This window comes from Lineus longissimus, chromosome 18 (assembly GCF_910592395.1).
Source record: "Lineus longissimus chromosome 18, tnLinLong1.2, whole genome shotgun sequence".
NCBI lineage: Eukaryota > Metazoa > Nemertea > Pilidiophora > Heteronemertea > Lineidae > Lineus > Lineus longissimus.
The window spans coordinates 4,294,385-4,308,068 of NC_088325.1; the positions used below are offsets into that span (position 1 = coordinate 4,294,385).

Consider the following 13,684-nt stretch of genomic DNA (forward strand, 5'->3'; position numbering starts at 1 on the left):
AATCCAGAGGTGACGTAGCAAAATTACCTATTACCCGTCTACTTTGCCGTGACGTGTCACTACGGTTTCTACAAGACAAACATATTTCTGTGGCAAACCAAATAAGCTTTCAATTGAGAACTGGTCTTATGGTAGACATAAATACAGATATCTGATACAAACATACAAAATTAAATTCTTTGTCGCTAATTTCCATATTACATGTGCCACCTGCAGCAAATAAGGTACCATTTAAAAAAACCAAGTGGCTGTCATTTAATCATGATGACAAGAAGGCATTTCACAATAATCATACAGCACATGGCTAGTATTTGTCTTTGGTATGGTAGTTAGTGTCGTATTTTAATGCAGGTTTATTTGATGCATTGAGGAAATTAATCATAGTAATATATATGACCAAAATCAAAAGAGATTTCAACCCTATTCTCGGAGGCTTTAATTGGTGTTCACATGATAACCAGAAGCACAATTTTCACATTAATAATCTGATGCTAATACGAGTAATTAAAATAATGACATGTGATATCGAGTGACGCCATCGATATTAATGTAAACTGTCATCAACTTATCACAAAGTTTATTTATATATTTCCAGGGAATAATGAGCGCCCGGAAGTTGAACTCATTGACCCCTGGGAATAGAAGTTGCACGCTGCCAACCAGTAAACTTACATTCTGCATCACTTGGGTGCAACGAGACTCAGAAACGCAATACAAGTCATAGTATTAAGGGCAGTCATGAATAATTATAGGATAATAACTATACAATTAACAAACACGAGTTCAGAGTACATATTTGTTAATATACAATTACTTCTTAGTCAGTATTCGTCTGTCCCGTAATATCATATCACAAGTATCACATCATATTATAGTCATATGGCATTCCTGCCGCGGAAAATGCTTTGTTTAAAAGTCCATATACATGTGATATGATAATTTGCCACAATAAGGATGTCAGGGAATTCAAAACAGTAGGTCTGACTAGGAAAAGGCCAACCTGGTTTCATCAAGTGACAAAACTTTATATCATACCGCCAAGAGTCATTGTGTTCAATGAGACAATATTCATTACCATCAAGATCTAGAGTCATCGCCTTGATCAGGTGGAGTTACCTGGCAGATGTTAGTTAATATACAAGTGTAAAATCGTTACACTTTTCTCGGAGTTCGTCATCTTATACTAAAAGAGCTTTGACCGCTCCCACGATGAAACGTCTACCATCTTTGGCATTTATGCTTCTCCAGTTTCAAAGTAAGTAATTTTTGCGAACGTCGATTGTTTTTCTTTTGTGTCAGTTTTGATTTATTTTGCTGGTGTCTTACAAGCATAAACTGTATTTTAAACGATTTTATATGCCATCTACTCATTCTTCCAAGGATGAACTCGATATGTGACACTCAGCGCTCAGACGTAGTGATGACGTCACATCAGTAGCAGCGAATTGCCATACAAATCATACCATACAAAGAGGATTTGAACTTTGAAATCAGGCAAACCACCCCAGGACTTGCAGGGAGAGAGGATCAATTACCAACTGTCCAACTTGCAATGTAGCTGATTGACATAGAATACCCAAGTGACCACTGGATGCAAGCAATACCCCGATGGTTTAGCTGTCAATGCCATTCGAGAATGGGAAAGTGGAGTATACATCAAATTTCCAGATGCAACATCCACATCCATTTCAACACCAAATGACAAGCTCTGCACCAACTTCAGGGCATGGTGTCTGCTATCACTACAGCAGCCTTACACCTGTCCGAGTCCAAAGCTAAGTGTGACAATGTTATCACTCTAACCGTTTCCATGTCCACTGCACAAGCCCTAGTATATTAGAACTCGGACAAAATCATCGACACGCTCATGGTCAGCCTATCAAACCTCTAACAGAATAGCAGAGTTGTGATAAAATGGATCCCTGCACACTGTGGCATCCCAGGAAATGACAGCGCTGATCTACTTGCCAAAGATGGAAGCCAACAGCATCAGGAATAATTCTGCACCATCTACATGGAACAAGACACTTCTGAAACAAGCCCGAAATAACACCTGGCAAGAGAGAAGAGGGGACCTCAGATGCAACACTCTCCTTGACATGGACAGAAAAGCTGCGACCGGGCTTGCTCAAAAAGTCACAACACCACAAAAAATAATTCACATTGAAGGGTCGTTTGATGAGTAATGTCTTGAGTCATAAGGTTGCAACTCACTTTCTTTTTAACGCGTTATTTAACTACTTTCAGATATTCTCGGTATGACGATAACTAATGTCCTCAGTAATTTACGTCCGCGACTCGGCCAAACGATAACGCTAAATTGTAACATTGCGGGAGAACCCGCAAAAAGTGTAATGTGGTGGAAAGACAAGAACCGCAGTCCAGGAGCATTACTTCTGTCGTACAATTGTTCAGTTGTTCGAAAGGAGTACAAATCAAGATTAAGAACGACTCGATGTGATATGAATAACTTTGATTTTCAATTAAGTAATGTTCGAACGTCGGACCGCGGGGAATGGGTGTGCGAGGCTGATGGACAAGAGGCCACAACTAAACTGAGATTGGATGTCTTAGGTAAGTCTTAAAAAACACATACACCTATGCAGAACATACGTTCTCCATTAAAAGGGTGGACTGTGTCAAGGTCTGGGATTTCGGATTGTTTTCCCTCTCGTTTGTAACGACAAATTAGGTAGACCATTTGAATGCTGTTTGTGCATGTCTTCTCCTGTTGTTCTCCCCAACTCAGGCATGGGAGGGACTATCACTCTATACAGTAAATCTTGCATGTACTGTAGAACCAAAAAAAAACACGTGCAGGATATTTGTGCCAGTAGGTCATACCCCTAGAAAATATTCCGCCGCGAAAATCGCTTGCTTTTCAGCAAGAAGTCAATCTCACTGTTGCCATGTTCCCAGTGGAAATGTAACGAGCAATTAATGGTAGCGCCTATGCCGATCGCAGCTTACTGGGCCATACAAAGAGGTGATTAATCAGAGACTGTGTGTACCCTGTGCAATTGGCAAATATCATATTTACACCTAACAAACACATATTCCACCTCGATCTTCCTCAACATTAAATTTTGCCTCATTATGCTCATCTGTGTGTGTGCTCTAGGCTTAATTACTCCCTACATTAAAACCTGTTGACAGTGGGTCTGCGTATGATAGGGAGTGTCGCGATTCTCCCTCATTGTTCGACATCGAGATCGGGAGGTCGAAAAATGCGTTTTGGGGGATTTGCTCCCTGATATTAGGGAGTTTTTGCAAATCTCCCGAAACGTCAACGCGAACGCCTATCCCATTGTTCGACATAGTTTTCAGGAGGTGGAACAATTGTATAGGCGTTCGTTCATGCTGGCGTTTCGGGGGATTTGTGAAAACTCCCTATAGACAAGTACACATCAACACCTACTAATTAATAGGAGCTCTTTGGGCAAAATATACTCTTTTTATTTTTTGAGAAAAAAATTCTTGACTCGCGAAAATATACTGCCGCGAATACGTCCATCGCCTGCGTACATTTTCTCTTCAACAGTATGGAACTTGCATAAAATGGGCCATTGCATACACGAACAGGTCTTCCAAGTCCCTAGTTTCAAGTTTTACATATTTCGTATTAAACATAACACATATTGGTCCAGTCGAGTCTGATCCCTTTTATGCCAGGTTAATTTCAATGATGATAGTCAATGTAAGTCATTTTCGATATCGAACGATTCAGGAGAAAATTAAGCCCAGGGGCCGGTTGCACAAAAGAAAAAAATAGTTAAAAATCACTGTTAGTTTATCTTGGCGTTAACTTAACTCCAAAAAGTTAATTTGGGTTGCAAGAAAGAAAATTATTTAAAAGTAGCGTTAAGTTAACGCTAACTTTAACTGACCTCCTAACCCCAAGATAAATCCCTATTTTGGAGTTAGTTGAAACAAAATGGTGGACAATCAGGCCCTGTTTGTGGCTTTCCAGCCATTTTTTCAAGCTCCACGGCATTTTAGAGAAAGAATCAACCACTTGGAGTTCTTCAATGACAAAAAACTTTTTAAAAGATACCGTTTTTGCAGAGAAACCATTGTTTTGATAGTTGATATGCTCAGGGAGGACATTGAAAGTGCGACCAACAGAAGCCATGCAATTTCGCCTGAGGTGCAAGTCTTGATTGCTCTCCGTTATTTTGCATCTGGAGCTTTCTTTGAAGATATTGGGGACACTTTCGGTGTAGACAAAGCTAGTGTAAGTCGTGTGGTGCACAGGGTGGCTGGCCTGTTAGATGCTGCACGGGACGATTTTATTGTGTGGCCCCAGTCGGTGGAGGAGAGGCGTCGAATTCAAGCTGGATTCTATGCGATCTCACATTTTCCCAAAGTATTGGGATGCATCGACGGCACGCACATCAGAATAATATGCCCCAGTGAGCCACGTCCTGATGCTGATCACATCCCAGAACCAGCCAATGCTGCTGAGAATGACCAGGAGATGCGAGATGACCAGATATGCCTACATGCTCCTGATCCTGCACATGCACCTGCACTGCCCATGCCTGCAGATCGCGAAGGCGAAGCCATGGAAGAAGCAGAACAACCCGCGCAAGTTCCTCCAGCTCCAGCCTACGAAGCATCTTTTGTAAACAGGAAGGGATATCACTCCATCAACGTGCAAGCAGTGGTTGACGATAAGGGTAATTACTTTTATAATTATACCTGAAAACATGCTAAATACTAGGGCCAATATCCATGATATCACAACAAGCGCCACATCCTCGACATCATGACATGCACCATGACTGACATGCCTTTTTTGGTAAACGAAAGTTGACCAATTCCATGATTGCCTGACCAACAAAACATATGGAATGCCATTTATGCAAAAATTATCTCTTGTACACTGTTGCTCATAAAGATAGAATACGCATAGTTTTTGTATTTTTTCATCGTTAATTGCATAGAAACTTGTTGATGCTGAAATATGTTGAATATAATAAAATACGGAGTGGTCGTGTAATAATGATCAATAGCCCTCCTAACTAAAATGATACATTTCCTTTTCAGGAAAATTCACCAATGTAGTTGCACGTTGGCCAGGGGCAACCCATGATGCCTTTATTTGGAGGAACAGTGACCTTAAAGAGCACCTTGAACTTACAAACCCCAGAGGTGAAGATGGACTGTTGCTAGGAGATAGTGGATACCCTTGTATGCCGTATCTCATCGTCCCGTACGGAGCACCCACAACAGAAGCCCAGCAGAGATTGAACACTTCGTTATGTGCCACAAGAGTGAGGATAGAACATGCCTTTGGAGTGTTAAAGAGGAGGTTCCATGTTCTCCATGGGGAGATTCGTATGCAGCCAGACCGTGTAGTTAAGATCATCTCTGCCTGTTTTGTCCTGCATAATATTGCAAAGATGAGAGGAGAACGTGACCCCCGGCCAGAAGACGACGACAGTGATGACGAAGAAGATGATGAAGATGATGATGAGGAGTATGCTGGCCCAAACTCTGGCAGTGTTTACAGGGACTACCTCGCCAATCGCTACTTTGCTTAATTGACTGTGATCCACTGCAACCTGAGTGAGGGGATATATCAAAACAGTGGAAGCTACAGCCAGTGAATTTTCCAATTTCAAACTTAAAAACTATAACTTATGTATTGCATAATCAACACTCGCGTAAGAAATATACCATAACATTTTCATCATGTCACTGACACTGTAGCTTCTAATTTTGATACATTCCCTTTGTGTTTTAAATAACTTGATATTTACTATATATTTACTATTTAATATATTTAATATCTAAAAAATTCAAATCCTATAAACATAGATACTATTTACACATTAATTTACAGTTCAATGCCCGACAGACCCAAGAACTCCTTTTCCTTCAGCAGAGCAATCTCCAGCTGTAGCTTTTCTATTCGAAGGCCAGCCTCTTTCTGAAGAACTTCCTGAGTACGTGTTGTGGCCTTCTGCGTAACAAGAGTTGCCTCAAGGACCTCAAGCTGCATGTTAAATACATCCTGCTGAGTCTTCTGTCGGCACATGGCGTCTGTCAGCAGACCCTTCGCATGTGCTTTCCTGGCACCTAGGAGAGAATGAAACAAATTATGGCGGGTTAAATGGATCACACAGCACTTCAATTTTGTCACTTTGTGAACGGCCAGAGCTCATTTTAGCACATTTGATTGATTCATGTAGGGACTGCTTAAAATCAAGAAAGGCTTTCGCCATTCTAGAGTCCCAACTACTCACCAGTGACTTTGCACAGTTTGGCCTTCTTTTTGGCTGGAGATTTTGGGGCAGTCATTGCAGTGGCTGTCATCGTCTGTTGAGAATCTAGAATAAAAATGACAGTTCGGCCTATATGATGATAAATATCAAATCACGAAAGGTCACAAAATGTTTTGCAACCAAAACTCTGGCAAATATAGATTCAAATATCCAAAATGCAAATGCCTTGATATATGAGGTGTGGGCCAGGCTATCAGCATCGATACAGTATTAGACCCCGGGCCTGATAGCCTACTGAAAGACCGAACCTGTATCTAATAGCATACCAAGAATTATTGTGGCTCCCTCTATGTGTGTTTCGTGTGGTTGACGATCAAAGGCTGCCACAACCACTGCATCTGAGCAGTCGACATCAACATCTGCAGCTTGATTTACTGAAAAATTAAATGAAATTATCATAAAAAATAATTTTACTATTTCTAAATTAAAGACGCATGATGTCTAACCGGGTCACTACAGTCGCTTTCTGTTTCTCAGTAGGCCTACTTGTAATTCTTCCATTGTATACCGGTACCAATGTAATGTATCATAGTCTAAGAAATACTCGGCTCTTAATTGACATGGGCATATTTATCATCGAGCTTCCAGCACCTTTAAATTAAACTTACCAGGAGTCCAACCAGCCAGGGGTGGTGTTCCCGAAGCCATCGTTAAATGCCCAGTTAACGACATCGTTATGACATTTAACGAGACCCTAACGATCAGATTAACGACTGTGTCTCGAAGCCATCGTTACGGTCTCGTTATTCATATGCGATTAGCGGTGTAGTTACGGTCTCGCTCATTGAGTATAATGCGTAATTCTCCAACGCCGGACAATTGGTTTATTAGTGGTTATGTTTGCAAAATACTCCTCATACATAAAAAGGCCCCACCAGGCACACGCATTTAGTCTATAATCGCCCCTTACTTCAGTTGGTTGATACTGCCCGATAGGTTTGCATTCGTGATAGCGACGAGGAACTACCGTTTTTGAGATGCCCGACGAGAAATTAAAGAGGAAGCCTAAGTTCACTGAGACTGAGCTTGACGCATTGGTGGAAGGCGTTCAGGCAAAGAAAAAGACCGTATTTAACAAATTTACAGACGCTGTACATAATGAAGAGAAACGAATAGCATGGCAGAAGATAACGGATAGCATTAATTCGGTCTCAAAAACGTTGAGAACGGCAGACGACGTGCGGAGGAAGTGGTCTGATTGGACCAGTGTGACCAAGCAAAAAGATACTCTGCAAAGAAAGGAAATCGCTAAAACGGGCGGTGGGAAAGCTAAGGATGTGTGCGTCAACGAGGTTGAGCGAAAGGTTCTGATGGTCATAGGAAAGACAGCAACAGAAGGGATAGATGGTGGAATTGATACATCTGTGTATTCAACACAGTTGTCCCATGGGATAAAAAGAGGAGTCGACAGCGCTGCTAGATCTTCAACTTACTCATCGTCAGCTACGCTACATTTTGATGAACTTGACTCTCCGAATGAAGATTCTGATTCTCAAGAGGTGCAATGTTCTGATTTCTTCGGCAGCAGTAATCTTGGTGATGAAGCTGAATCAGATAACCCTGCGCCAGCCAAACCAAAGTCCCCGTGGGCACGGCGAATTCCAGAGGGAAAACCGCCGCTGTCTGCTGATTCGTCCGCTACCAAAACCAAACCAAAACCAAGTGCAGCCACTGGGACACCGAAGGGTAGCGTTACGAAATTATCGGTGAAACGTGTCGAAGTAACGGCTAAATCCACAAGCAACGATACATCCATGGAACTTGTGAAAATCGAACGGGAACGACTCTCTGTTGAGAAGAAACGTTTAGAATTAAAAAAACAACGACTTGCGATTGAAAAACAGAAACTTGTATTGTTGGAGAAATTCCTCGCTGGGACGGATAACAATAACGAAACCAGCTACTCCCTAATGGATTTATAAATTAAATCATCTAAAGAAGTAATTCAGCAAGATGCTAGGACACACTCTGTCACAAACCTTTATCTGATTTCTAGAGTCTAACATATCTATTGAATCACGAAATGCAATGAACTAAATTTGCTCTCCTCTTAATACTGCTGAGGAAAATATACAATTAATCGGTACTTTATAACTAGTTGAAATGTCTCGTTTCATTTCTTCCCTCATATTGGGAAATATGACTTCAGAAATCAGTAGTTGCTGCCATGACTTCCTGTGTTAAAGCACGGGGTAATGTTACTCCAAAGTCAGATCATCATTCCTATTGCAAAGGTGCGAATAGCATAATGTAGTGACACTACCATTACGTTCTGTTTTTTTGTCTCAAGATGGATTCAGTGACACAATTAGTGATGCGATAGCAATCATCGCAAGAACATTTACGGTAAAAGATGGGTAGTCACCCAAATCATAAAGCTTCATCAAAGATGAACTAAATATTATTATAAGCCTCCGAGGCATACATGTAATAGCAGTACAATTGAATACAGGTTGAACCAATAATTTTATTTTATGTTAATATTTGTTTATGCTCATCATTGGTTTCCTCAACCTTCACGTTGTAAACGTTTTAAACACGATTCAGCAGTTAGTCTCTGTTGCAGTAAGATTTTGTATATTTCTGGAATAAATGTAGTTCATCCTCTGGTAAAATTGCCTTCAATGAGTTCATTTCTAACTCTCACACCTGCAGCATGTACTCGAGCATCATCCCCGACCACAGCGTCATCATTGTCATCATCATAATCCATCTGAAAGTGTTTATTGTCGTCGTCGTGGGGAAGAGGAGTATTCCGTTCGATACAAATATTATGTAGAATGGCAGTTGCAATGATAACATTCAAACATCGCTGTGGTGAGAACATCAAACAGCCACCCGTCTTATGTAGGCATCGAAAGCGCATTTTCCACCTTCCAAATCCCCTTTCAACCACGCCCCGTGTGGATTTATGAGCCCTATTGTATGCTTTCTCAGCCCTGTTTATAGGATTTCTGATTGGAGTAAGGAGCCAAGGGGCTAATCCATAGCCACTGTCCCCAAGTAGCCATCCACCTTTTATCCTATTGTTTTCCATTTCATCACACAAGCCCGAGTTTTTCCAGATGAAGGAGTCGTGCGTACTCCCAGGCCATCGGGCAACAACGTCAAAGAACCTTCCATCTGGAATGACCAATGACACCCTGCACATTGATGGCATGAGTACCCTTTCTGGAAATATACAAGTGTTCTTCAATATGGGGCCCGATGATTGGTACCAGAGAACCATCAACAGTGCCAAGAACATTTGGGAATTGTCCAATTTGATAGAAGGCCTCCTTCACTGGCCTCTGATCAGCGATGTCCCTCGGAAATTTTATGTGTCTTTGAAGAAGACGCTCAATCAACGCACCGGACACTGTGTGCACACACCGTGAAACAGAATACCGGCTTACTTTCAACGTGTCTCCGGTGACATCCTGAAAACTCCCTTTTGCAAAGAATCTCAGAGCTGTACAGACTTGCACTGCAACGGACAAAGCGTTAGACCGTTTAGTAGGCCTTGCTAAGTCGTCATGTAGTTCATCACACAAATATTGGAGGCCGGCCCGATCCATCCGGTATCTCTTTATAAGTTGGGCGTCAGTCATGGTTTCCAGAGGATTTTCTCTGACAGGATATTCCCGTGGAGCAACTTGCCTGCGTCGGTCTAGTCCATCTTGCCCATTTTGAACTAGTAGATATGCAGCAGCCATTGCACACACTAAATGGACCGGTGACACTGTGAAGATATATAGCTAATGTATAACTGGGATCAACACTGTCTTCTACAATAGAAAGTAATTACGCAAAGAATTGAATAACCGAGAATACACCAATAATTTCACGTGAACCGAGCCAGTCCAGGATTTTTATTTTTAACGATGGTCTAACGACAGCTCTTGGGCTGTCGTTAAATTAACGATGTCGTTAAACGTAACGAAACTTTCGGGCACCGGGACGCATACTTAACGATGGCTTAACGATACCGTAACGACATCGTTACGCTAACGATGGCTTCGGGAACACCACCCCAGATCAGGTAATGTAGCAGGGAGGGAGACTGCTGCTGTAGCCTTTATAGGTGTGGTTACTGAAAATATTAACAAATGAAAGTTTTAAAGTTTAAAGGGAATGAATCACATAAATTGGCGGGAAAAATCAATAAATTCTAATTAAATCCATTGAAAATCCAAATTTCTATGATATTCCATTAAAACAGGGTGATGTCAGCTTAACAATAGGCCTAATGTGTACAATTGCGATCATTTTGTTAATTCTTTGAGGTAATTCACATGCATCATGATGCATGACTTATTGAATAAATTAAAAGTATTAACAAAATATTTATATTGGAACTTATTTCTGTTTCACCCTGTATAGTACTATTTGCAAACTTTGCGTTCCATACACTTACTGGGCATGCTCAGTGCGTTTAGAAATATGGAGTCGGGAAATTTGCAAGCGCGTATTTGGAGCAGCGAATAACCACATTTTCTGTACTTTTGTGCAGTTGAACTACCTTATCTGCTAATGAATTTGATTTATAGAGCTATGAAGTCAACTACTATGGTACTATTTCTAAGTGACGGTCATGAAAAGCTGTACTTTCGGCCGCTTGAAAAATGCATGCATGCACTGTCATGTCAGCATGTACACATGGTCGCTATACACACAGGAAGTCCAACAGAAATGGCTGGCAGAGTGCCAATATCGATGCAGGCACCAGACGACATACTTTGAACTTAGCCAGGGTAGGGCCGAGTTGAGCTTAATTCCACCAATGTTTTTGAAGATTGACATCAGGCTATGAAATCTAGACCTATGTAAGGCTTAGGCCTATGTTCAGAAATATATGCTGGTAGAAGTAGATAGCGTTTTATGGCCTAATTAGGCTAAATCGGAGCCTGGTGTACCTACCTGCAGACTCAAATCCACCAGTGATGCCTCTGAATGCTGCGTCTTTTTCGAATGTTTCTATTATTCTCTGCAGTGTAGGGTCGGCCTGTGGCATCTTTCCCCCTCCGCCAGTCCCTCTCTGGTGTTTTTGCTGCAGGGAATGGATCTCTTTCGCCTTTGAAAGCTGCTGGTTCCATTTTTCCATGCAGTTATCCCCGGTCCTTGTGGCCACTCCCAAGGAACTAACCATTAGGGCAATTTCATCCCATTTGTTTTTTTTCATTTTGTTTGTCACATCTGACGAAAACTTGGATCGCAAGATCCCAAGTTCATTTATGACAACATCGGCTAAAACTTCGGCTTCTGAGTGTGAAAAATTTGGTTTTCTCTCCCTTTTTGTCTTTTGAGATGAATGATTCTCTATGGAGGCAGCCATCTTGCATGTCTTGCTTTCAATATGAGGACCAAATGCATTATGGGAAATGTCCCTAGCAACTAACATTGATTTACTTAAAAGTAGCGTTAGTTAACATTGGGCCTAACATTGATTTGTGAAACTCAATTTTAGCGTTATGTTAGCTAACGCTAAGTTAGGGACTTTAACATAAAAAGATAAACTAACATACTTTTATCACCATAACTTTTGTGCAACCGGCCCCAGGCCTATATTTTCATGACTACAGTATTGTATGATTATGGGCTTGCTGAACTTCACGTCGTACAATAGCAATGGACTCGGATCAGGGCGAGTTGAACACATGTGTGAACTGAACGCATGCAATGACTTTTTATTACTGCAAGAACATTGGCAGTTTGAAGAACAATTACAAAACTTAGAGGTGAATTGGGTGTCAATATGAACATTCATGGGGTTACTGGTATAAACGTTGAGCAACTGCTGGTTGGCCGGCCGCACGGAGGCGTGGCGATTGCCTGGGACCAAAGAATGGACGCGGTTGTTACACCTGTACAATGGGTTTCGAAACGTGCATGTGCTATTGAGGTTAAAATTTAAAATTAGAAAGCGGTAGTATGTAAACACTGAAACGTTTCAAAAGAAACAGGTCAAACGAAACGAGTCAAAAATAAGATATGGCATAAAAATGAATATTACTGAATAATTATACTCATGATCTGTTATAATGATTACAATAATTATGTTTGCGTAGTTTGATAGTCTGGATCGATTTTTAAGGGAAATTGAATTTGGTAAATTGTTTGCAACACGGCGACCCACCTTGGCATTCCACATTTTCAGCGCAATAAGTAAATTGGCCTCGTCCCCGTGCCAATCTCCAAAAGAAGAGTTAATATTCAAAATAATATTATCAGTGCAGTGCCCTAGTAAGCGCGCAGCGCCTTTAAGTTGGGGGGAAACCCCCCAAACCCCCTGGTTGGGAACCTGCTATAGTTTCTTCCGCCAATTTTTTTGTTTTGATAGACATTTTTCTCCGTGTGTCTCTTTAGCAGTAACTCAACTCCATCATCATCAATAGCCGGCAAAGAAATGGAAAATGTCCCCCCCCCCCCCGAAAGGTGTCCGGACTAGATAGTCTGGCACTCTGGCAGATTCTAATGTAAAGTGCAAGCTCTATTGAACTCACGCAACTGTCGACATGGAGAGCCCCCCCCCCCCCCCCAACCCCCGTCCTTCTGACATGTTTTAGCTAGTGCATTGGGGGAAAGGCCCCTCAACCCCCCTATTGGCCTCTCGATAAGTCCTTCTGAGCTGTTTACGTTTAACCCAGAGCGAGGAAGAGGTACTCCTTTGATGGTACCCTTACTGCAACCCTCAACCATCCTTACCCTTCCTTTTCACTGGCATGATATTGGCAAGACTACCAATTTTCAACCATCAACGGTCCCGACTCAACTTACCTAACTGCAATCTTCCCAATGACTTAAAATTCATAAAAACAATGTCATCTACAGATTTTCATGTCGTGTCATCATTGGGACATTTTATAACCAAAGCTTTCAAAATTAGGAACGTAAAAGTTGAATACGTTCCTAAATATTTCTAGTCATGTAAATAATCATAGCACTTACTACAATTTTTTGGTCTGTTTGAAATTACATGTACATGCAGTTGCCGCATTATTTGTGTGTTTACTGTCACTGTGTCTTCATAATGCATATGTCTCTGTTTTCTTCAGAAAACTAGAGCGCCTTTAGACCTCTGATTAGCTGTGCTGTAACGATAGCAACGTGGGATTGTGGTTATATTGTAAATTTATTGTTTTGATATTCTGATAGTAATGTACATTTGTATTTGTGTTTCGTGCCTTATATGCAAAGATTGTGTTTTGGCCAATAAATTTCATTTCATTTCATTTCATTTCATTTCATTTCATTTCATTTCATTTCATTTCATTTCATTTCATTTCATTTACTGGTGGCTTCCTTGAGACAATTGCTTGTGGTCGTACCTGGGCAACCAATTCAAGGGGTCAGGGATCATGTTTTTCCCCCACCAACGTGTTGCCGAATGGTTAATGCATAAAAAATTGGTTGGA

General features: G+C 41.2%; 1 protein-coding gene across 1 annotated transcript; it reads right to left on the reverse strand.

Moving 5' to 3' along the window:
• Nucleotides 1–5,842: 5,842 nt before the first annotated feature.
• On the reverse strand, nucleotides 5,843–6,938 carry LOC135502625 (uncharacterized). Its single transcript, XM_064795574.1, has 4 exons — nucleotides 6,899–6,938; nucleotides 6,557–6,664; nucleotides 6,252–6,335; nucleotides 5,843–6,084 (listed from the first exon to the last, which is right to left on the reverse strand). Exons 1-4 carry the CDS (start codon nucleotides 6,936–6,938, stop codon nucleotides 5,843–5,845), a joined length of 474 nt encoding a protein of 157 aa, XP_064651644.1.
• Between the last annotated feature and the right edge of the window lie 6,746 nt (nucleotides 6,939–13,684).